This window comes from Colobus angolensis, unplaced genomic scaffold, assembly GCF_000951035.1.
Source record: "Colobus angolensis palliatus isolate OR3802 unplaced genomic scaffold, Cang.pa_1.0 Scaffold82, whole genome shotgun sequence".
Taxonomy (NCBI): Eukaryota; Metazoa; Chordata; class Mammalia; order Primates; family Cercopithecidae; genus Colobus; species Colobus angolensis.
The window spans coordinates 7,105,620-7,130,758 of NW_012122043.1; the positions used below are offsets into that span (position 1 = coordinate 7,105,620).

The 25,139-nt window shown below is 51.5% G+C and overlaps 1 protein-coding gene across 2 annotated transcripts in view; it reads right to left on the reverse strand.

Annotated features, from left to right (window-relative positions):
• Positions 1 to 1,284: 1,284 nt before the first annotated feature.
• SH3BP4 (SH3-domain binding protein 4) overlaps positions 1,285 to 25,139 on the reverse strand; it is a 76,798-nt gene continuing 52,943 nt past the window's right edge. The window contains exons 3-6 of one of the 2 annotated variants that reach the window (XM_011929624.1): positions 21,669 to 21,909; positions 13,377 to 15,736; positions 4,220 to 4,408; positions 1,285 to 3,382 (exon numbers count right to left, since the gene is read on the reverse strand). In XM_011929624.1, the coding sequence (XP_011785014.1) occupies positions 3,158 to 3,382; positions 4,220 to 4,408; positions 13,377 to 15,736; positions 21,669 to 21,786 (2,892 nt within the window). In that variant the 5' untranslated portion in view covers positions 21,787 to 21,909 and the 3' untranslated portion in view covers positions 1,285 to 3,157. The remainder of the gene's footprint in view (positions 3,383 to 4,219; positions 4,409 to 13,376; positions 15,737 to 21,668; positions 21,910 to 25,139) is intronic. The other variant, XM_011929625.1, reaches the window with a different exon arrangement.

The following is a 25,139-nucleotide window of genomic DNA, read 5'->3' on the forward strand; positions in this document are numbered from 1 at the left end:
GCGGCCCACAGCATTTTGGTTCCTATCCTCCAGCTGGACTGCACCTGACTGCAAGGGAGATGGAGAAAGACAGCCCAGCCACTGGCTCAGGAAGAGGATGGGTCTTGGGGGAACACAGCAGTCCATCAGAAGAGCTTTCTCCCTTTAAAGAATTGCCTTCCTCCACCCTGGCTTTGTGTTGGGCGGAGGGCACCAAGATAGATTAAATCTGATTCATGGACCGTTCTTCCCAAGCAGGCTACGCCCAAAGGGCCAGGCATGGAGCAGGGTGGTGGGTGAATTGTGCCTCTCAAAAAGACGTGTCCAAGTCCTAAACGCCCCTGTGAATGTGACCCTACTTAAAGACAGGGTCATCCTAGGTGTGGTCAAGTGAAGATGAGGTCTTGATGGATTAGGGTGGGCTCTAAATCCTGACTACTGCCCTTAGAGACAGATTTAGTCACAGACACAGAGAACAAGCGACCATGTGATACCTTGATTTCAGACATCTGGCCTTCAAAACTGTGACAGAACAAATTTCTGTTGTCCTCAGCCATGCAGGGCACTTTGTTACAGCAGCCCTGAGTCAAAGTCCCTGCCCCTCTTATTGGCTGTGTAAATTATGGGACCACATTGAGCCCTGTCCTCAACTGCAAAATGGGTGTGAGGACCCAGCCGGCAGGTGCTGCAGGGTGGAATCAACACAGGTACAAGGGGTGGAAACCGTCCAGCTAACAGAGGGCTTGTGCTCACTCCCCAAGTTCCAGCCATGTGGAGGGTTCAGCCTGTCCTTGCCCCATGTACCCTGTGTTATCAACGTTGCTGACACACTGGTCGCCAGGTCTGGCCTGTTGGTGGTCTGACTCCCACTCAGCCTTCAAGCCTTGCATCAAAGTCATGTTCCATAAGCCCCATTCCTCCCCCTACCTCCAGGTGGAGTTGGTCTCCATTAGGAGTCCCCCACAACACGGTCTTCCTAAAGCATGGTGTGCCCTTCTTTGCTGCAATCAGCACTTCGAGGCGGACGCCTGACACACACAAATGACTCCATCCTAAACTTTCTATTGCGGGATTGGGGTTGCCAATTCATAGGACCCAAAAAAAAGCAAGGCATCGATGTGCTTTCCTTTGGGTGCCTGGCGTGACACCAATTCCCATTTGGTTAGTGATGACTGAGTGACCCTTGTTTCAAGAGCAAATGAAATGAATAGCAAGAAAATAGATACCTGCCACACCAGCTGTCATGCTGTCATCTAGGGGTGACTATTTTGGGGAGGCAGCCATTGGTCTATGTATAAATACATGAGGTTTTATTTTTGTTTTATTTAAAGTTTGGTCGGGTACAGAAAACACACACACACTTAACAGGTAAAAATATCCAAATAAAATTTACTGCAACTTTTTGTAGAATTTTATTTGTGCTACAAGACACGTTGCATAGGAAACTATTTAAAGCCCCTGAGGAAAAAATATCCATGGTTTAAGGTGCAACTGGTTTTGTATCTTCTTTGGGGAAAAGGTGATAGATGATCTCTGGGAGAAATTATGGGGTGGAGTTGAGAAGCACAATCGAAGGTTACATGGTGGGATGATTGGCGAATTGTGTGTCTCGGTTCTTGCAGCATAAGATAGCTAGTGTTTGTTTATTTTCAGTCCACTAGTCTTCAGTATCTGAATAAGTAGCTATACAATGTTTCAGGCCAGTAAGGGAGTATACATTGATTACACTAAGGAAGTAACATGTTTCAGGAAAGCAGTTTTAGAGAATGAGGTTTGGGATCCCAAATGGCCCCTGACAACTGCAGGCACACAGGTATGTCCTGGCACGTTGCTGGGGATCACCTCACTCTACTGATTTGCCGGGTATCAGTCCTTCCTCCTGCTCCCTTCTAAGACGTGACATCTATGAGGCATTGTGAGATTCACACAGCATGTCTGCACCCTCAAGTTATTAATGCAACACTGTGCCAAGTTCCTGATTTTATGTGAGACACATTTTCATTTTTACAAAATGCTCATCTTGCTCAGATGATCTTTACATTGTACAAAAACCGGTTTCATCTAAACTATTACTTTCTTCAAGGAGACGCAGGTACACCGGGAAGGAAGAGGGGTTAAGCCTTAGATGAAATGAAGTGCGGAGTTTGGCAAATGGCAGCTGGCACCTGGGCACGTCAGCATAAGGCGTTGCTTGTGAGGCCAACCACAGCATCTGCAAGAAGCACGAGAGCTGGTGGCCACCAAGGCTCTGATTCGCTCGTGAAGTTTTCTTCCTGTCCACAGAAGAGGCAGCAAACTCTATGGGAAGCACTGCTTTGACCCCAAGGAGAAAACAGTACAATGGCCTCGTAGCAGCGGGACCACCTCGCTCTCAAATGGCATTGTTCTTGTCAATGACTAAATGCACACTGGCACGGCTGCTTTCTAATCTATTGGCAGAAACAGCTCAGGGCACCTACATGCTAACGCGGGACTTCACTCTGCCCACCAAAGCTCACCAAAGATTCATGTTCTGTGGATGGTCATTCACTAGGTGTGAGGCAAAGCTCAGAAGACAATCAAATCCAAGGAGGGAGCAGGACCTCGGGCCTTCTCAGAAAGCACGAGCTGTACCTGTTTACTGAAGAGCCACTTTTTCCCACGTGATTCACGTTCTGATGGGTAGGGAGTGGAAGAGGTCCAACAACCGAACGAGTGTCTTTCTGGGCTGAGTGTTGAAATGCAAAGTGTGGCCGGGAATCAGAAATGCCCCCAGTGACCTTTAAATACCTATATACATCTCTAACATAATTTAAAAAGGTCTATAACAACATAAAAACCTCAACAGCCTGTGCCCCTATTAAGTTTTCTTTTAAACCTTTATGGTCCATAAAAAAATTAGACACCACCTTTCTCATAGATCCCTTCCCCCCATTCTTTAGAAAAGTGATTTTAAATTTACATTTACCCTTAACAAATAGAAAGCGATGTGATTGGCAACGACCTGCAATAGGCAGTCCCTTCGGGCCTCCCCCTCGATGGAGGAGGGTGGCACAGGATCGGTGTAGGCCCAGCTGGCAGGCCCTAAATCTGTCTGAGCAGCCGTCCCTTCTTCCCTCTTCAGCTCCGCGGTGACAGCAGGGCACTCAGGGCAGGAGAGGGCTTGCACTCCAGAGCAGCAGGAGGGGAGGGGACCCACTCAAATCACGAAGTCGTCCTGGTCCGCGGGGCTGAAGGCGGCTGCCCTCAGAATGTCCAGGGAGTTCACCAAGATCAGAGTCCCAGTGAGGTGTTTCCAGCGCTTGGTGATGGGGTTTTTCATTTTGTCCAGGCCCAGGTGCAGCTCCTGAATGACATCCCGGTAGCTGTCCCCGATCTGATGGCTCCAGGTGAGTAAGAAGTCATATGCAGGCTTCCACATGGCCTGGGAGGTGGAGTCGTAAAAAACAAAAGGAGGGAGAGAAGAAGAAAGATTAGGAGACAGAACGAGATTTGTTCCTATTACTTAGTGCAGCTTCTGTAGTGACTATTTGGGACACTCTTTCGTGAGTGAACAAGTCCACAGAAAAAACAGTGGAACCATCTCGGGGCCGGGGTCAGCACACTCCAGAGGGAAAAAAGCAGGGCTTTGTGCAAGTGTAGGTGCCCGATAAATGAATCATGAGAAAGGATTTCTCTTTCCTTACAATCCTTATGGCACTTTCTTTCTGTGCCATTCATTTGGAAATTCATCCCATTCATAAAACACAGCCTTTCGCTTGGGACTTCCTGCTTCCTGGACCTTGCAAGCCTGAACCGTCTTCCAGGAAGCTTACTAGGGTGTCCTCCACAAACATGCAAGAATACAAAGGACGTCTGAGCAACAGCCTGGCCACACCGGCTTTGGCCCAAGTTATGTAACATACCAGGGATCACTCTAGCCCAGAACAGCTCACAAAGGCCTCTGTGTATGCGTTATTGCATTATTCAATCCCACTGATGGTAATTTAAGATCAAAATGAGCAAGGGACAGGCAGTTCTGTTTGTCTTTCCCATGTCGTGTGGGAAGGACATCCTAAAGCCAGGGCTCATGGCAACCAATCCAGAGGACAGTTCCCGCTCAGTGAGGCACACCCAGTGCTGGGCACATGCGTGCACATTTCCACCCATCTCACCCTCATGGAAATGCCACGAAGCAGACCTTTTTACAGCTGCACTGCATGGGTCCAAGGAGCCAAGGGGCAGAAGGGCTCAGTGAGCTCGAAGCTCAGCCGCGGCTCACCTCGCTGTCCACAACCCCGTTCCTGTCCCGGTGAGGAGACTCGTAGGCATCCATCTGCTGCTTGGAGACCTTGGCCAGCTTCTCGGCCAGCTCCCGCCAGCGCTGGGCCACCTCTACAGCCGTGGTCAGGAGCACGAAGTCCTGGATGAGTCTGACCACCAGGCCCTGGCAGTCCATCTTCAGTAGGGCCTGCGGAGGAAGAGGCACAGTGTGAGACAGTGTAGGGAGGGGGGCAGGCTTGCTCCCCGCAGAATTCCAGCAGATGGCGCAGGAATGGCCGTAGGCTCTCTATTCTCCATGTTCCCTGGCCTACCAAATGTCCCCTGAAATTGATCACTGCCAGGGCTCATGGGAGAGAAAAGATGATGTGCAGAACGTGCTGGGTTCACCAGAGTCTCCCTCCAAAGCCCACATCCACCCAGAACCTCAGAACGTGACCCTACTTGAAAATGGGGTCTTTGCAGAGAGAATTAAGATGAGGTTCTTCTGCATTAGGGGTAGTCACCAATGACTGGCGTCTTCTTAAGAAGAGAAAGCAGACACAGAGGCAGAGGGAAGAAGGCCATGTGAAGATGGAGGCAGAGGCTGGACAGATGCGGCCATAAGCCAAGGAATGGAAGGAGGGTTGAGCCAACAGGGCCTAGGAGAGGCAGGCCTGCAACACCTTCTCCCCCACCGCTTCTAGACGGGGCCACCTTGGGACCCCTGACTGAGACCTGTGGCCTCCTGAACAGTGAGAGGACAAGTATCTGTTGTTTGAAGCCCCTTGGTTTGTGGTCATTTGTCTTGGTAGCCCCGGGAAGCTAACAGACGGGGTGAATATGGATTATAGTTGTCACCACTCCCACTCTCTGGGGACGCCAGAGAGAAACGAATGCATTTCACCAAACAGACACCATAGCCTGAGGCTGAAAGGGACGGAGGGCGAGCTGGACCTGCTGGGCGTGCAGTGCTGACGCTGGCCAGTTAGAGAGCACTGCGGGTAGAAGGGACGAAGGCTGGTGGACTCAGACACAGACCACCCAGGGAGAAGAAGACAGAGAACAGAAGAGGCCCGGGGCAGAGATAGAGGTTGTACCACCAAGAACCACAGTGATCAGGAGATCCACAGACCTCCCCCAGGACTGTGCAACATGATAAAATAGTTTCCACAATTGGTGGGATTGCTCCCACGCCAAAGCGGCAAGAACTTTGTACTGTGTCTTTAGAACAGGGATTACTAACCACAGAGGAAGTCAGAGGGGAGGTAACAGGACAGACAGCCCTGCTGGGACAGTGGCTGGATGGGGCAGGCACTGAACATATGGCTCAATAGCCTAATATACGTGGCGGACCCCAGGCTGGGGTCACACTCACATTTCTGGTTTAAAGAAACAAATCAAATTGGCTAGCACAAGCCAGCAGGCCTGCTAGTCCTGCACACCGTGCCAAGTCACATGACTGCCACTGGGTGTCATGCAAGCGACTCTGGCGCCATCCTAATTATAAATGAGGCCACACGTGGTTAGCGTGCGGCTCTGAGCCAGTCAGGATGACGTCACCAGGAAGGCAGGAGAGCCGCACGCTGGGTCTGATTCTTGTCTGAGTCTCCTCTGCCATAGAAGGCACAGCTCACCGCCACCCTTCAAGCTCTCTCTCATCCAACAACGGGAAAGGCTTGGCTTCCAGGGCAAAGCGGCCCGAGGCAGACCAGAGACGGTTTCTGGGGCTCCCGTGGGCCCTCGGACAGGCGAGTTGCTAAGAAGAGAGGAAAGTCACCAGGCCTGGTGCTCTTTCTTTCTACGCTCTGCTTCAGCACCTGAGGTTGTCATTTTAGGACTCCAAAGTGTGCTAAAAACAAACAACCCCCCACCCCCGCCAGCCGCACTGCTGGTTGCCAGCACTGTTTGGCCAACTATTTCGTGCGGATGGCTGGGTCGTCTTGCCAGCGCTCATGCAGTCGGCTGGGCTGCTTGCTTCAAAGCAAGCCCAGCTGTTTTAGACTGAGTATTCTAAGGTACATTTTAAGTTTACTTGGGGAGAGTCTAACAATACAAAGAGGTGACCTTTTTGGTGATGTGTGGCATGCATCAGCCAGAGTAGGTGACTCACGATCCTTCCAGGTGGGCCCTCACTCTCTCAATCCATGCAATTTGAAAAGAACCATGAGCACCGGGCGCCGTGGCTCACGCCTGTAATCCCAGCACTTTGGGAGGCCGAGGCGGGCGGATCATGAGGTCAGGAGATCGAGACCATCCTGGCTAATGTGGTGAAACCCCATCTCTACTAAAAATACAAAAAATTAGCTGGGTGTGGTGGCGGGCGCCTGTAGTCCCAGCTACTTGGGAGGGTGAGGCAGGAGAATGGTATGAACCCGGGAGGCAGAGCTTGCAGTGAGCCGAGATAGCACCACTGCACTCCAGCCTGGGCCACAGAACGACTCCGTCTCACACACACAAAAAAAGAACCATGAGCGACAGATCATTCTGATGCCTCCCTAGATATGAGAGGCTGAGGCTGACAGCTGGCTACCAACGAGGCTGGCCAGAAGGGGGGGGTTTGAGGACCTGGTGGCCGTTTCTGTTTTTGTAGAAGCTACTAGAAACTCAGGGCTTGCTGCAAGCCAGACACTGGGCTCCTCCACTGCCCAGAGCCACCCCACAAAGCAGAGCCTGAGTTCAACCCACTTTATAGAAGAAGCTGAGAGAGGCGAGGTGGGTCTCACACCTAGAAATGCCACAGCCAGAGCTGCCTCCGGGCGCCCATCTCCAGCTCCTCCCTGCTGTGTAGGCTGCAAGGCGTCTGTTCTACAGATAAGCACAGGAAGCCCGCAGACACCAGGCTTGTCCCGGGTCCCACAGCTGGAAGTGACAGGCGTGGGGGCAAACGCAAACTTCTTGGCACTCGCCAGCGTCCTTCCCGATGCTGTGAGACCCACAGGGCATTGGGAATTGAACCACATGTAATACTGGTCTGGATGACGCTTCATATCAACTATTTATATATTTCAGAAGGTCTGTTTCAATTTGAATGTGGATATATTCAAGATAAATTGTTTTAAAAAATGAAGTGTTGCTAGATTCATTTCAGCAGATAAAAAGCATACAGGTGTGTATTCACGTGTTGGGAGGGTGTGTACTAAGCTGGTAGGCTGTCAGATCCTAATTTTCTTGCTGGGGTGGAAGCCTCGTCTGCGGTCCTCGGAAGGTGTGCTGGACCGCGAAGTCACTCAGTGTCCCCACTCAGGTCTTTCGTGGCTACTCAGCACACATCAAGTCCATCTGGCTGTGTGCACAGCTGCCTGGCTCCAAAGCAGCCTCATTTTCTAGGTAACAGAACACATCAAAGTCACCTGCTTCTGACTCAAGTCATTCCCGGCACGAGTGATCAAAACTGCTCTCTCCCCAGGGGAACTGAGCACAGGTCCCCAACGTCCTGGGAAACACAGGTATTCTCTGGCCCCCGGGAAGGAGAGCGCCCGGACTCCATCCAGGGGCAGCCGGGGTCCCATTTCCATGGATCCGGGATGAATGGAGAGGTCGGCACTTCCAACACCAAGAATGAAGGCATCTTTCCCTCACTCACTCTGGCTCCACTTACACAACTTTTACTGAGTCCAGCCCTGGTTTAGTTTGTTACAAACCACCCGTACCATCAACAAGGCATAATTGATGCATATTTTCAAAGGGCAAATTTTGGGTGCCCACCAATTGTTAGCAACAGAAAAATTTCACGGCAGGAGGCTCTAGCTCCAGGAGCCTGACCCCTGCAGCTTCCTCTTTTTATGGGCACACAGGCACACCAGGGAACACTCAGTGGACTGATGCACTATCCTGATTTCAGTTGGAATTTTGTTAAAGTGAGTACACTGTGAGTTCAGTCAGGGTTACTGAACTTTATAAAGGGACAGATAGTAACTTTGGCTTTGTGGGACACACGAGGCCTGAAAGCCACAGACAAAGCATATGGGAATAGGCGTGGCTGAGTTCCAACAAAATGCCATTGATAGGAATAGCAGACCTGGGGGCCAGAGTTTGGCAACTTGTTTCAAGAGACATTCTTGGCCAGGCATGGTGGCTCACCCCTATAATACCAGCATTTTGGGAGGCTGAGGGGGGAGGATTGCTTGAGTTCAATGAGTTCCACATCAGCCTGGGCAACACAGTGAAACCTTGTCTCTACTACAGACAAAAAACCAAAAAATTAGCTGGGTGTGGTGGCACGTGCCTGTGGTCCCAGCCACTTGGGAGGCTGAGGTGGGAGGACTGCTGGAGCCCAGGAGTTCGAGGCTGCAGTAAGCTGTGATCAGACCACTGCACTCCCACGTAGCAGACAGAGCAAGACCTTGTCTCAAAAAAGGGGCGGGGGGGGGGAATATTCTTATAAAGTACAGAGAAATACAATTCAGGCTTTTTTGCTGCATGTTGATTCCATCCTGCTTCCTTCCCAACACGTCCCAAAACTGGAAGGGAAGCCTTCTGCACATGGCACCTGGACAATGGGCCCAGCCTCCTTCCCTTTCCCACGTTAACAGCCACAGGCTCTGGCTCTGGGGCTGCCTGGGAGGGACCCCCCAGGACCCCATCCAATGCACACTGTCCATCAACTCCTCCTCTTCTGGAGGTTAAAGTGCGTCTTCTCCCAATTCACAGAGAGTCCCTCCACGCCATTCTTTCCCACCCCAATGTGCCCCATGCACTTGCTAGCTTCCTTATTTCTGTTAGTTTTCAAGTCTCTTTGGGTTTATTCCAGCCCCCACTCCACTCCTAAAACAAGCACCCTCCCTTGCTTTGCATCCCACGGCAACTCCTCTTTCTTTCTCTTAGAAACTTCTCCACAGAGGCCGACACGCCTGTTTCCCTACCTCCCACAGCTTGAGCAAAACGTCCCTGCTACAGCCATCACCAATGGCTCCGGGTCACCACACCCCACGGCTTCGTTCTTATGGTGGATCCAGGACCAGTTGTGACAGCTCACTCTGGCCCCTTAGGAAGTTCTCCCTGGGCCTGAGGCCACCGTGGGCTGCTTCTGCCCCCATGGCTGATGGCCACTGCCCATGGCCATCTCCAGCCAACTCCCCTTCCTTCCCCACCATAACAGAGACCACGTGCCGAGTGTCTCAGTATCCCGAGAATTGGGAATAGTCTCTTGCATCAAAAGGGCGCTGCTGAATGCAAAGTTTTCTGATTCTCAAAAAGCTGGGTTCCTTTTCAAAGGCCTCCACCACTGCCAGACGCTGCTCCTTCTCTTTGCCTGACAGGAACCCACCAACCACGCAGTGTTTCTGGCCAGTCTACAGAGGATGCACTGTGAGGGTTTCATGTCCCCTGCTTCCCCTCTGATGTCTCAGGTGGCTGAAAGAAAACCCCACCCTCGAATCATGCCATTGCCACCATTTTTTTGAACATGGGACCACGAAAGAGCATAAGGCTTAAATGTGAATGTGCACGCTTCTCCTTTCATAAATATTTATGACTCCCCCTACAGCTGATTGAATATGTATATTTGGCCACCAATATCCATAAATTCTTGTTGCCTTTGCCCCTCCCTTGAAGCGTCTGTTTTTGGCTTCTGGCAGGAGGCTCTCCTTCCCAACCTGTCAGAATAGCCACCTGCAGGCTGCAACCCTTTATGAGGAATGAGGTTCTCCTTTCCAAATGCACAAACCTTGTCATTCTTCAGCGACACCATCACAGGCTCTAGGGGGAGAGAGGTGGCCAGGACAGAGGGGTACTCTGAGTGCAGCCACAGCCATGTTGCTGGGAAGGGGCAGGCAGAGGCACTGGGACGCCTTACACACGGGCTCGATCAAAAACAGGCACAAAAACAATGGAAAGAGAAAATGGAACCACAGAACAGAAGCATGGTACGGCCACGTGAGAATGCCTCCAGCTTGGATTCTTAGCCCAGCCCAAGGCCTGCATTCATTCATTCATTCATCACTCATTCATGCATCATTCATTCATCACTCATCCATGCATCATTCATTCATCACTCATCCATTCATTCATCACTTATCTATCGAGTGCCTCAGTGTTTCTTATGTGCCGGGGCCCTTCCTCTCATGCGACCTATGTTCAGTTAGAGTAATAATGAGAAACAAGTGCACAAGAACAGAAACTTGTTTCTTTTCTTTTCTTCCTTTATTTTCAAGACAGGGTTTCACTCTGTTGTCCAGGCTGGAGTATTATAGTGCTACGATCATAGCTCACTGCAGCCTCGAACTCCTGGGCTCAAGCGATCCTCCCACCTCAGCCTCCGGAGTAGCTGGGACTATAGGTGTGCACCACCACATCCGGCTGATTTAAAAAAAAAAAAAATGGAGAGATGAAGCCTTACTATGTTCCTCAGGCTGGTCTTGAATTCCTGGGCTCAAGCGATTCTCCTGCCTCAGCCTCCCAAAGTGCTGGTATTACAGGTGTGAACCTCCATGCCTGGCCAAAACAAACTGCTTCTGATTCAAGAAACACCATGGAGACAGAGGATGATGGGGTGCACGGGGCTGCTGGGAAGGACGTCCTGGAGAGACGGTATTTGAGCCGGCAGCTGAGGGCGATGAGGAGGTCTGGGAAAGGGAGCTTCAGGAAGAGGAACAGCATAGCATCTGCAGGGGCTGGAAGCCCGGCGAGCTGGGTGTGTTCAGGGCAGAGGTGCACGGAGCACGGTGGCCTCCGGGGGTGGGACGGGTAGGGCAAGATCTTACAGGACTCTGTGGGGCAAGGGCAGGGGCTGACCCCGTTCTAATGGCAGTGGAGAGAGGAACAACCCAGGTCTCATTTGATTCCTTTTTCCTTCCCATCTCCCTGCATACTGACCGTCTCAAACTCTCACACTTTCCCCATCATTTCAACACTGTTTCCAACCCAAGGCATCAGAACAAGGACACAGACAGCCATGATAAAAATAAGAGGCAGGGGGTGGCCTGGCTGTGACTCTCTGGGAGGGGCAGGTAAAGCGGTGGCAGAGGCCGCAGAAATCGTGACAGCCCTGTGACGACAGGCGGAATAGAACAGCCAGTTTTCAGGGTCTCCTAATAAACGCCCTGGGAGAAATCCATCTGCGGTTTCTAGAAGTTTGGTCAAGATGATGACTGACACAGGTGTTGGGGGTGGGGGGGGGGCGGGTGGAGACACTGCAAAACCAGTTTTACTTTATCACCCCAAAATCTAACCTTGCCTCAGGGAGCCAACCTGGCCAAGGGCAAGTTTCACTTCCTCCTCTCTGGGTAGAGGAAGGACTCGGCACGGAGGACACACCCCTCCCTGCAGCGGACAGGGAGGCCCACCGACAAATCCCCTCCCAGAGACGCCAAGCAATTCGATTGAAAGAGTTTGATCATTTACGTCTTTTGGAAAAAGACAAAAAAGCAGGAAATGAGTGTAAAAGCCAACTCCTTGGAGGTTATTTTCCACAGCTGGTGCAGTACTCCCGGCTGTGTCATTTTTCCACCTCTGGCGCAGCGTCGAGATGAGTGTCCTGGGCTCACCAGCGCTGTCAGGTTCCATGACGGAATGCACGGCCACGGCTGTGGTCTCGGGGCCGCCCGCACAAAGCCTCTCACAGGATGGAAGCGCTTCGTGTGCCACTGTGCTGGGTGCGCCCGTGAGGAGACCAGGCCACAGCCAGGCACCAGGTTCTGGAAAGTTATTTTACTGGAGAGCCGGGAGGTGTGCTCTGTATCACACACGGGTGATGGGCGATGGCTGATGGGACGGACACAGGCCATCCCCTCCCTGCAGGTGACCCCATGTGGGGCCCCAGAGGCTCCCCTGCTGCATTTGTTTGCTTCCTCCCCACCCAAGTGCAGTGCCTTCCTGGTTGCCAAGGTGGCCCCTCTGACAGACGCTTCCAGTTCCATCTCCCTTCCCTAGCAAATCTCGTGGCTTCTGGTACTGCACACAACTGCAGGACACCCAGAGAAGGTCTCTCGCCCTACTCCTGCCCCACTCCTGCTGGGCTGCGTCCCTTCTGTCTCCTGGCTCAACACGGGCAGCCGAGCCGGGTATGTGCCATGTGCGACCCTCGCCTGCACACCTGTGTCTACAGGACACTCTGGGCTCTCCCAGACACACAGGGCTCAATCCAGGGGAGCCGGGGAGATGGCAGAAAGGCCAGGGCACCAAGAACCACACCTCTCAGAAGCTAGGACGCAAGAAAGGCTGCGGGTTCAGGGGAACGAGGAAGAGCGGCACATGGCAAGGTCACAGGGTTTTCCCAGGAATGAACACCAGCGATGTGCCCCTCTCTGGAGGATGGGGGCGGACTCTGTTCTATCACAGGGAGAAGTCCATAGGGACTCTCCACCACAAACACCCCTGATGGCAGAACACAGGTGTCGCTAAGCCTAGCCAAGGTAACCGCCAGGACCCAGCTCTGCTGACGGCGGGGCTGCCTGCGGGGAGCGGCGCTGAGAAAGCATTGTGCAAATGCTCCCCAGTTGGCTTGTGGGCTGGGGCGTAACCCACAGTCTGACGCTTACTTCCCCCTTTTATTTCTTTGGATTCCAGTTCACAGTTGCGCCGGCAAAACAAATGCTGTCCTCGCCCCACAACTCAAACCAACACAGAGGGGGAAGTGGAAACAACACAGAGATGTTGGAAGCTTCAAGGAAGCAAAGGCAAGAAAAACTCACATTACAACGAACTCAGGCTTTGGGGCAGTGGTTCTTGAGACTCTAGAGTCACAAACCCTGTTGGGAATCTAACGAACCACAGATCTGCTCCCAAGAGATCTAAACTGAAGTGGCGAGAGCACAGGCCTCCTTCTGCCCCCACCCCCACCGGGTCCACTCGGGGACCCTCGAGGAGCTCACAGACTCGGTGGGAAAAGTGACTGGAATGCTCTTCTTTGCAGGGTTCTCAGGTGGTCTGGGGCCTCCCAGGATCCTCGGTAAACCCGTATCTCCAGATGCACACTTCAAGCCCCACATGTATATCCCAGGCAGCGGGACATCAGCCACAGACACCGTCCTGGTGACTTACACCACGGCCCACACCCAGGCATATTGGGAAAGCGAAAGGCTGTGCTGAGCCGCACCTATCCCAGGCAGCGGGACATCAGCCTCAGACACTGTCCTGGTGACTTACGACACCACAGCCCATGCCCATGTGCACTGGGAAGGCGGAAGGGCTTTGCTGAGCCACACCCCTAACCTCCCAGGCACCTGCTGAGCACTCACCATCACAAGCTCCTTCTGGAAGGACTTCCGGTCTTTGTTCTCCGTGTTGTTACAGTCCTCCTTCAGCTTTTCCAGGACGGAGGCCACCCGTTCGGGCTCACTATCCAGCTCTGCCCGGCAGAAAAAGGTGAGCGGCAGGTTCACGTAGCCCAGGGCGTCGGCAAAGGAGCGCCAGCTGCTGATGTTCTCCATGAGCAGGGTCCTCACGGAGGCATAGATGTAGGTGAGGAACTTGCAGGGCCGCAGAATCTGCTCCAGCAGCACCGAGGTGCTCAGCTCCGGGCCTGAGCACAGGCTGGGCCGGGCCCTGCCGACCACCAGCACGTTCTTGGCGTGCACGAGGCCCACCCTGCCCTGGTAGTAGCCGATGTACCACTCCTTGGTCCACAGCTGGCCCCGGAGCCTGACCCGCTCCTCGCTGAGCAGGGCGATCCCGTCGCCCTTCTTGTACTCCAGCAGGTAGTGGTTCTTGTTCTGCCGCACCACAGTCTTGAGCAACTTACCAAACTTGAGGTTGGACACCGGGCGGTCCTGGAAAGTCGGGTACTTTGTAGTGGTGGCAAACGGGGACAGGATGATTTTCCCGACTTCGTTCTTCTTGAGAAACCTCCTTTGCCCCGAAGGCTTGATGGCACTTTTAGGAGGTGGCTGAGGAGTCTGGACGCAAAACTGGGTGAGGATGGCCTCCTGGTCGTCCTTCACCTGAACCCGCAGCGTGAAGTCAGAGAGCTCGTTGGGGTTCTGGGAGGTGATGGGGAAGATCAGGCGGCTCACCTTGCCCAGCTTCAGCTGGAATCCTCGCACCACTTTGGCCTGCTCGCTGGCTTTGACCTCGTAATTCGTCATATTGGAAAACATACAGACCTTGAGATCCTGGGGTCTGGATAAAACGAACTGGTGCTTGCCCCATAGCTGCAGGGCCACCGGGGCGGGGTTGGGGGCCTGGCGTGTGACCTCGCTGACCAGGAGTGTCTTTGGGGCACAGTCATGCCCGAAAATGGTCACTACCGTCTTGAAGGATGGGTGGATGTGTTTGGGGCCGTAGAGACCCACTGTGACTTTTTTATGGATGAAGTCCCACACGGTGGAAGGGTAGAGGATGCCTGGGCCGTGGGCAACGATGGCCACGTACATACAGGGCTCCAGGTTGTGCAGCTGTGCCTGGACCGTGTCCCCACAGCTGCAGTTAAGCGGGACGGAGACATACGGCCCTTCCTTTGAGTCGCTCCTCAGGCACTGGAGGCCCACTGTGCTTTTGCTAAAAAGGTCATTTTTGATCTCTGCTGACACTTTCATCTCCAAGATGATGGAGGTTTTCACTTCCAGGTTGCTCAGCTTGACCTCCAGCACGGGGCTGATGCTGCAGGACCTGTCACTGTTGAGCTCCAGCGGGGGGTCCAGCAGGGCTTTCATGGAGATCTGCTGGGTCTCCCCAGGGGCGACGTGGCCCTCGGGCACGTGGATGCTGATGCTGGTGTCGGGAAGCTGCACAGCACCCCCGGAGCTATCCAGCTTGCACACGATGTTTGTCTCCACGGCTTGGGTCTGACCCCAACCAGGACTTTGGCCAAGCAAGTCCAGGTCATGGCAAGACCGGGCCAGCTTCCGGTGGTTTAGCCAGGCAGTTCGAAAATCCTCCCGGCTCTGAAATTGCTCGGGGGCAGGTGATTTCAAGCCGGTGAAGAAACTCGACGATGTGGGAGCATCGGACTTGGCTTGGAGGACGGAGAGTTCCGAGAGACTGTAGGAGCGCTTGCTCCTGAAGAAGGGGTTGTCCCGCCTGACCGGCGGCTCTGCCTGGAGCCCGTTTGTGACTGGAAGCTCGTCGAAGATGTTGCCAGTGCTATTCGTGGTGGCTGAGCTGGATTCAGTGAAGGAGGATGTGCCTGTGTCAAAAAGGAGCAAATCCACAGTACTTTTGGGATTCAGCTCATCCAGGCTGGGCGTGATGGGCACGTTCCCATTCAGAAACGGGTTGGTCTGGACCCCGTTCCAGAAAGGGTTATTACTGTACGTTCTGCCTGGTACTTTTTTGTCATCCGTCCAACCCCCGAGCAGATCCAGCTCCTTGGCTACCTCGTCTGGGCTGTCTGGAAGATTGTCAATCATACCACTGTCACTCAGCGTTGAGTTCCGGTAGTTCAAGGGCTGCACGTAGGAGGAGGGGATGTAGCCCATTTCGGTGGTGTTGTGTGCGTACCACCACTCACCGCCAGATGTGTCCAAGACATAGAGATGGTCGCCCTTGGAGAACTTCAGTGTGGTGAAGTTGGTGGGGCAATAGTCCTTGATCGCAATCACTTCCTTCGCATTTCCAAAAGGTGTGGGGTTGTCTACTAGCAAGGCACTGGGAGAAGGCACTGTGCAAAACACAAAGAAAACAGACAGTGAGGGCAAGGCCGGTGGTGCATCCAGAGTGCTTCCCAAAGGAGGGAGGAAGGTGGTAAACAAGACAGGTGGACAATAACCCAGGCAAGTCACCAACAGAAACAAACCAAAGTGAAATTCGGTACGTAATTTACCTGGCCAATGAACTGGTTACTGAGAGCACCATTGCTACTTGGTCACTTTCGAAATCGACAGCCTATGCCCGGCAGAAGGACCACAGAGGAGCCTCTCCATCACTCACAGAAAAGCAAATCAGTGCAATGGAATATTTAACATGCCCTACGCCCTAAACATCTCATTTTGGGCAACTTTAACTTCTTAAAAGAACTGCTACTAGATACAAAGAGAAACTGAATGTGATTTACTTAGAAAACATGGTGACATGATGAGTTAGGTGACCATTGCATGTGACCAGGGACTGGAAATGAACAGTCTCCCAAAACTTCCACAATGACATGTCTGAGCTGATTCCAAGCTCTGCCTCTCAATGGAAAGGTTCCCTCAACCCGCTTCTTAAATTTCCAAGCTCAATCTGTTCCTCATCCAGCTGTTTCCTCAGATAAAGTATGAATTCTGAAGTCAGTTCCTTCCAACCTCTTTTATTCTTATTTTACGTATTTATTTATTTATGAGACAGTGTCTCGCTCCGCCACCCAGGCTGGAGTGTAGTGGCATGATCTCAGCTTACTGCAACCTCAGCCGCTTAGGTTCAAGTGATTCTCCTGTCTCAGCCTCCAAAGTAGCCAAGATTACAGGTGTGTGCCACCATGTCTGGCTAATTTTTGTATTTTTAGTAGAAATGGGGTTTTACCATGTTGACCAGGCTGGTCTCGAACTCCTGACCTCAAATGATCCTCCTGCCTCAGCCTCCCAAAATGCTGGGATTACAGGCATGAGCCACTGCGCCCGGCCCAACCTCTTTTAAATTATCATTCAAAATCACGACATGAAAATAGACTGTTCACATACCTTGAAAATGAGAGATTACGCCTAGTCATAGCTCATACTAGAATTGAACAAGTGTTGAAGCAGTCTGAAAAATTCCAACCCTTTAAAAAGTGAATCAAGTTAATTTATGGTTCCTGCCATTAAACTCTATATGTTAGCAATGTAGACAGCAATTGAAACAGCAAAAATAAGTCAGTTAAACAGGTGGTGTGTTTTGAGAAATAATGGATATGATTAAATATCCAAGTGTTTTCTCTCCTCATACATGAGAAGGTATATTCAGAAGATGAAGAACATTCTTTTTGAAGAAAATAAGCACATCCACTTCTCCCTAGGACTCCCCTCCCCCACCTCCTAAACTGCCTCACTTCAGGAGTCTGCTGACATTCTGGCTTCCTGTAATAAACAATAGAAAGAAAGAAAGGAAACGTTTCTTTCTCTTTTGCTTTTTTTTTTAAGTTGCCAAAGCCAATGACCAAAGCAAGGAATCCATTTTTAGGTGAACTAAACCTACATCTTTTCTAATGTGATTAAGTCCACAGTCATTGTATTCTATCAAATTGCCCCCCCACCCCGCCCCGCCCCACCCCAGAAAAAATCACCTGCCAGTTTCCTTTTCCTTTGAAAGGAAATAATCACACTTCCTTGGGAAAGTGTTAGGAAATCAGGTAGACAGTTTCTATTCATCTACATGAACTGGGTCACAGAAATGCGCTTGGCTGGGAGCATCCCTGGGCCTTGAAGCCCCACCTACCTCCTCCCGTGAAATTACAGCAGGTGGTCTATCTGGGTGTCTCAGAGAACCCGGCTCTGGGATCACTGAACCAAGACTTGAATGGAGCCCTTAGAAACTGTGTGATCTCCAGAGCCTAAGACTCTACTCATGGTGGAGAAAAAGTATATTTCCTCAATGAGCTTTGGAGAGGATAAAACGCAAAGATGTAGATAAGGCACTTGTCATAATATTGCTTGTACTAACTTGAAGAGGCACAGGATGTTATGTGAAATAGACATCTCCTGGCCCCAGTGTTATCTTCTTCCATAGCTCTTATCACCAACCACTACATCATCTACCTGATGGGGTTCAGAACATGCTACCCCAAAATATAGTACCATGCATATTTTAAGCTGGAGGAATTTGAGAAACAGCAGGTGCAGGAAGAACTCCCTGCCCACCCCCTGAAGCAGGTCATAGACTCTCAAGTGGGAGGGGCCCTCACCATATGTGGGGGACAGAGCATCCTATCTCCAAGGACACAGGGAATCTGCAATGCCCAGGCCTTGCTGTCCTCTGGCTCATGACACTTGCTCATGCTTTTTTTTTTAATCCCATCACATTTTTTCCAGGACTCTCCACACCTCATCAAACCCCTCAGGTTTAACTACTTCTTCTGTTTTTTTTTTTTTTTTTTTTTTTTTGAGACGGAGTCTCGCTCTGTCGCCCAGGTTGAAGTGCAGTAGCCGGATCTCAGCTCACTGCAAGCTCCGCCTCCCGGGTTCACGCCATTCTCCTGCCTCAGCCTCCCGAGTAGCTGGGACTACAGGCGCCCGCCACCTCGCCCGGCTAGTTTTTTGTATTTTTTAGTAGAGACGGGGTTTCACCATGTTAGCCAGGATGGCCTCGATCTCCTGACCTCATGATTCGCCCGTCTCGGCCTCCCAAAGTGCTGGGATTACAGGCTTGAGCCACCGCGCCCGGCCTTAACTACTTCTTTAAGTCTTCATTTCCTTATGAAGAAATGTCTGTAATATATATAAAACATAGATTAAGTCAGTTTGCATGCTTTTCTCTTATTAATGTCTTCTGTTAAAGAGGCCCAAGCCAAGAACTCAGCATTTTTCCTTCTCTACATACCTTACATATATATATATATACACAAAACATAAAATATATATATGAAAAATAAAATATATATATTTTTTTTCAGGAGGGGAGCCTCCATCTCCCCATTAGGATATCAGTACCATTAGAGCCTGTTTTGTTTGCTGTTGTAACCCTGGGCCTCATATAAGGCCTGGCACAGAGCAGGGGCTCAGCGAGTATTTGTGGAATGAATGATCGCTCTGCGTGCATAAATGACACAGAGAAGCCACAATGTGTGTTATTGGATCCTGGTGTTGGTCAAAGCAATGTCTGAATTCCCCCTGGCTATACTCTTGTGCTCTAAAAAAAATCATAAAACCGACAAATTATTTAATATGAGATGGGAGTGAACCAAAACCTGTGAAAGAAAATGGTTTTGATGGAGAAGTGGGAAGAAGTGATGTGGGTCAGGATAAGGCCAGAGGATACAGAAGCTCTTCTCCCCTATTTCTGCTTGCTAGTCATGATCTCCAGGAATATCAACCGTTTTGTCTCCTTGACACATCTACTGGAAATGTCACATAAAGATGAAAACTAAATGGAAATTAAATAAAGCTTGCCGGCCATCAAAATCTTGCCAGAATCCCTCAAAGGTTATGTCCTTATTATGCTCCCCCAGAATAATTCCCTTATAGTAGTTTCAAAACTAAGAAACCAACGCAATCAAGCATGCTTTGTGCATAGCCTAGAATGTATCAACGAGAATTATCACTCAATTTCATCCTACTGAAGAATGAAGAACGGTTTCGCTGAAAATTCCCAGCACTCTCCCTGGAAGAGAAGTCGTCACAGATTTCACTCAAGGGATCAGGCTTACCCAAGGGAAACCACCCCACTCTTCCTTTCCAGAACCCCAGGAAAGTGGACTGTTGTGTGAGTCCCCCTTCTAGATGAGGCCCTCCATCAGTCAACTGCCACCAAGCAGCTGGGGACCCTGGGGAAGGGCTTCCATCCCATCAAATGCCAGAGAATCCCTATCGAATTACATCTTCATGAATTCTGAGGAGCATCACGCAGATTCACAGCCACCTTGATGTTAATACAAAAAAATCTCCCTGGGTTTTAGGAAGTTCAATGTACTGAATAATACATTTCCTATCCCTCTGCCTACGTTCTTCTGCAGGCAAAACATTCATCAGAGCAGAAGGTTCCACGGCAGATATTTTGGCTGAAATAAATTCCCACCTTGGAGTCTGTCCATCACCGGCATGTGCGTGAAGCTTCTGGCTGGCGCACTGCCTGGGTCACATGTGGTGCCTTGGAGGTAGACTCCCCAGGATCTCTGGGCGAGACCGGAGATCCCACGGTTCTGTCAACCTCAGATTCTCAAAACACCCTCCTCCTCACGTTCGAGGCTGTCTTGTTTGTCTTCCTCCTCTAAATTCGGGAGTCTTTTAGGGTAACAGCCAATATTTCCTCCAGAGCACTGTCATTATTATTATTATTATTATTATTATTAATTTATTTATTTTTGAGACAGAGTCTCAGAGTGCAGTGGCGTGACCTCAGCTCACGGCAACTGCTGCCTCCTGGGTTCAAGTGATTCTCCTGTCTCAGGCTCCTGAGTAGCTGGGATTACAGGTACATTCCACCATGCCTGGCTAATTTTTGGTATTTTTAGTAGAGATGGGGTTTCACCATGTTGGCCAGGCTGGTCTCGAACTCCTGACCTTGTGATCTGCCTGCCTCGGCCTCCTAAAGTGCTGGGATTACAGGTGTGAGCCACCGTGCCCGGCCCGCTATCATTATTTTTAAAAATTCACCTCACTTTAAGACTCTGCCCTCCTCACTGTAACACTGCCCAAATCACACAATTTATGCTCCCTAGTCCTAGCTTTGACTCTGAGTTGGGCCACAAAGTAAAAAAAAACAATGTCCATTAACAGAATCTGAAAAATAAATGCTTCAGTTATTTATGGCAACACCCAATCACTGTTGCTCTCTTACTAATAACATCTCATACTGGCTAGCCTTTTATTTTAAAGAACATTTACAGCAATGCTCAGGAATGCCGGCATCAATCAGAGGCAGGGAGAAGACGTTTGGGATAAAGGGGAAGGAGAAGCTACTCAATCAGACAGACACAAACACAGTGCGTATAATTTCTAGTACATCAGGATAGAGGATTACAACTTTATCTGGGGGATAGCGGTTTAGTTCAAGAAACATTTACTTAGCACTGACTTTAGGCCAGGGCTGAGGATTCAAAGGTCAAAGTCAAGTTCCTACTTTTCAGCTATGCTCCAGGCAAGACAATTTCAACAGCTAAGAGAAAGCCAAGGGATGATGATATTGATGATGATGGTGCCGTCACTGCAGCTGCCACGCCCCGAGGGAGCACGTTGAGAGAGACTGAATGTGGCCTAGGTTGGGGCAGATGTCCAGGAAGAAAATGCCCTACTGCTATCAACCTTGGTGTCCAAAAGACAGGTCTTCTCATGAACTCAATTTTATGAGGCCACTGGAGAAACCCGGAGACCCAGGGTTATTAAACCTTAGGACCACCTTCTAGAACAGGGGTTGGTAAAGCACGGCCCTGGGGCCACATGGGGTTGTCTGCAAAAAAAAAAAAGTTGTCTTGGAACACGACTGTGGCTATTTAATGACTTACTTCTGTGGCTGCTTTCATGCAATGGGGCAGCAATGAATAGTTGTGACAGAGACGGTACATGGCCGGCAAAGCTTCAAATATTTCCTATCAGACCGTTTAGAGAAAAGGTTTGCTGACCCCTCCTCAAGCCACCTTTTTTTCTTCTCTAGTGGTTCTCACTATTTCATCTATTTGCCACACTCTCTGTTCCCCTGGGTTTCTGTACCATCAAGCTCCCTACCACACTGTCACTGAATTTTATCAAGAAAAAAGAAACATACCCTGTATTAAGAAGGGGTTTCACTAATAAGGGGGAAACAAAAAATAAGACAAGCGTCTATGATTCCAGGGCTAAACCTACAAACACGGTGAAGTTTAAAGAACTAAACTTTAATTATCTGAATGCTAAACTGGCAATCTTTAAAGCAGAAAAGTTCTTGAGTTCCAACTTGGAAACCCCAACGTTCTCCCTTAGCCACAGTCCTGTTCCCCAGAAGCTCACCTTTGACATCATTAAAGCTCGTCTCTGAAAACCCTTCGCTCAGGTCAATCAGGGTCCCCTCTGACTTGCAGCGAGGGAGGCCGCTGGCGTTGGCAGCTCGGATCCGCTGAGCCGCCATCTCGAAACTCGCTTCCCGGGTAAAGCTGCTAAGGCTTCATATTTCTTCCTCCAGTTATCCCTGAAGCTTCCGCCTCAAGCGAACATGCTGCGCGGCGGCATCCACGTGGCAATATGCTTCTTCCTGAAAGTAGAGGAGGAAAAAAGTCCCCTGAGCAAGCGAAACATGGGTTCAATGGTAATTTTATGGGAAGTGGGAATCCTCTTTCTTTCAGGCTGTTCCAAGGAGGATAGACCCATTTCATCCTTCCTGGCCCCACAGAGCAGAGCAGCGCTTGCTCCTTGGCCTCTGTGCCCACTTTGTGCTTGTCTCATTGGCACCCTGGGCACACACAGCCCAGTAGCGTTTTCTGGCTATTTGCACCTGCTCTTCTTGGGGGCACAAGAGGGTTTGTGAAATGTGCTCCAGCACCTGGCCGGCCCATTCATTACAGTCAAAGAGGAGGACAGAGTAGGACTGTACAGTCCACGCCGCTAGCTGCACGGCTCGGAAAAGGAAAAATCAGCTTCTGCTTGTTCAGAGTGGCTGATCCCAGTGCAGGAGGAGTCATCATGGTGACTCGGCCCTGGGAAGCAGCCATCAATGAGCACAGCCCAGCAGAGGCCCCAAGGGGGATGCTCCCTACCCATCCGCTGCTGAAATCCCCCCTGCACCCCAAAGAAACAATTCTAAACACAACACAGAGCAGCCATAAGGTATTCTCAATGCAACGTATGCAGATGAAACCAGGGTATATTTACTGAACCACTGTTACTAAGCAGGAAACGTCTTTCCGTGGAAGAGACCACAAAAATAACCCCCGAGGCCTCTGCTTTTTCTTCTGGACGGGCACACAGACAGGACAGAAGCATGTTGGGGGTTCTGGATATGAATGAGGTAACTGGCTTTGAGCAGGCCCTTCACCAGGGCCCAGGGAGAAGGGACAGGAAGAGCAGTGAGCCGACTTCAAAGCGGTGAATTTCATATGCTCTCCAAAAGAAACTGGCAGATACTGTCAGGGCCACAGTACTTAGAGCTCTGAGCAGGCAAATCTCACCCCTACATAACCAGGCACATATACGATGGTCTGAGGTCCCTTATTCCTCAACTGCTCTATCCAGAGACAGCTGAGAACGTAGCTTCTGACCCAGTGTGCCGCCTTTACCAAGTAGAGACCCGGAGGTCCGGACACCACCCTTTGCAGCGTTTCTGCAGCAGCCGGGACGGAGCCCTGACCATCCCCATTCTTCCCCCAGACTCCAAGTGCAGTGAGCACGGCTTGGAGGGTCCCTGTGCAGTATGCAGAGCCAGGCGTGTGTCCATATGCTGCTATAGGGACAATCTTGTGTTCAATATTTAACCCTGCCGAGTCTCAGCCACTGTCACCACTGCATCAGAAGCTGCAATCCCAGCTCTGAGTGACCGGTGGACAGTGGCTCAAGGGAGGCACCATTTCCACGTCAAGGCCTCAGAAGGCTGCATTCTGCACCTGAACGCTGTCTGGACAGAAGGCATGTATTACGGACTGAACTGTGTTTCCCTAAAGTCCTGTGTTGAAGCTCTGTCCCCTAATGTGATGGCGCTGGGAGATGGGGCAATGGGGAGTAGTTAGGGTTACACGAGGTCATGAAGGTGGGGTCCCCACGATCAGATCAGCGCCTTTATTTGAGACACCAGAGAGCTTCCGTTTTCTCTCCCTGTACCACGTGAGGACGCATGAAGCCAGGAAGAGGGCCTTCCCAGGAACAGAGTTGGCCGGCGCCTTGACTTTGGACTTCTGGCCCCCGGAACTGTGAGAGATGAGCCTCCCTTGCTGGAGCCGCTGGGGCTGTGGTGCTTGAACGAAGCAGGCAGCAGGAGAGGAGGGCACGGCGGCCACCTCTCTGGGGAGGGGCAGAGCTGCCCTGCTGGGGGCTCTTCCCTTAGAAAACACCCACCTGAGGCCAGCCGCGCCGTCGCTCCTACCCAGCACGGTAGGGAGGGGCGGAGTGGAGGCCAGCACTCACCCAGGCCAGTTACTCACACAGGCCAGTTACTCACACAGGCCAGTTACACAGGCCAGCACTCACACAGGCCAGCACTCACACAGGCCAGCACTCACACAGGCCAGTTACTCACACAGGCCAGTTACACAGGCCAGTTACACAGGCCAGCACTCACACAGGCCAGTTACTCACACAGGCCAGTTACTCACACAGGCCAGCACTCACACAGGCCAGTTACTCACACAGGCCAGTTACACAGGCCAGCACTCACACAGGCCAGTTACTCACACAGGCCAGTTACTCACAGGAAGGAATGAAGTTGTTCTCCCCAAACTGGGTGGTCACAGATGTTCCATCTTTCCCTACGAAGCTACGATGGTCAGGTCTGCATGCTCATTCCCTATTCCCGGCCCCAGAGAACTGTGTGCTGGGGAGACCACAGACTCCCTGGACGCCCGGGACCCAGACTGCCCGGCTGGAAGTGACGGAGCTCAGGCCAGGAGGAGGCCTCCTTCCACCGCACACTCCACCCCCCTGCTGGGGTCTGGGACGCTGAGGCTCAACACTGACGGGACAGCACCCTCGCCCGTCCCAGAAGCGGTGACTGAGTGGCTCTGTCTGCACAGCCCGCGTGCAGAGCTGGATGAAGGGGTCTTGCCACCACTTCAGAGACCACCCTACCACAGTCAGGTAGCCCGGCAGCCCCCAAATGCAAGGGCCACATGTGTAAGCCCCCGGGCTGCTTGGAGGCCACTGCAGAGACCTCAGTGACGGCCACCTCCAGAGCAGCCTGACTTCAACGGGCTGAGTGAGGAGTAAAAATCCTTCCCACACAAAAATGCGGATCATTTACTGAAGAGAATCGATGCGGAGAGAAAAGGAAGAGACCCATGAGTGGGTGAGGGGAGGAGCTTCAGGACAATCGCAAGCCCACAACCAGTACTTGCCATGCGGCCTTTCACGTGTGACGGTGACAGTTCCTGCCTGAGAGTCTCCATCTGACTGCACCCGAGGAGGAGGAAAAGTCAGGGGGTGTCAGCTGTGAGGGCAACTGGAGCCCACCTGCCCATCCGGTCAGGGACTGGGGTGCCCCCAGCCCCACCAGTCCAGAGCTACTCTGAGGACTGTGCCAGGTGAGACTCTGGGTCACGGTGGCCGAATGAAGGCTCCTGTTAATCACCAATGTGTGCCCTTCCCACTGGGGCCACGACTCTCCTGCAGAAGGGAAAGGGCTGCCTCGGCCACCATGGTCACCCCACCCCCTCATGACTATAGCATTGCCTGGTTTCCCATTCACACCAGGAAGAATTATTTCATGGAGGGTTAACAAAAAGTCCATCTGGGCACAAGAGGGAGGCGTTCCCAAAAGCTTTCCGGCGTGTCCTGGCT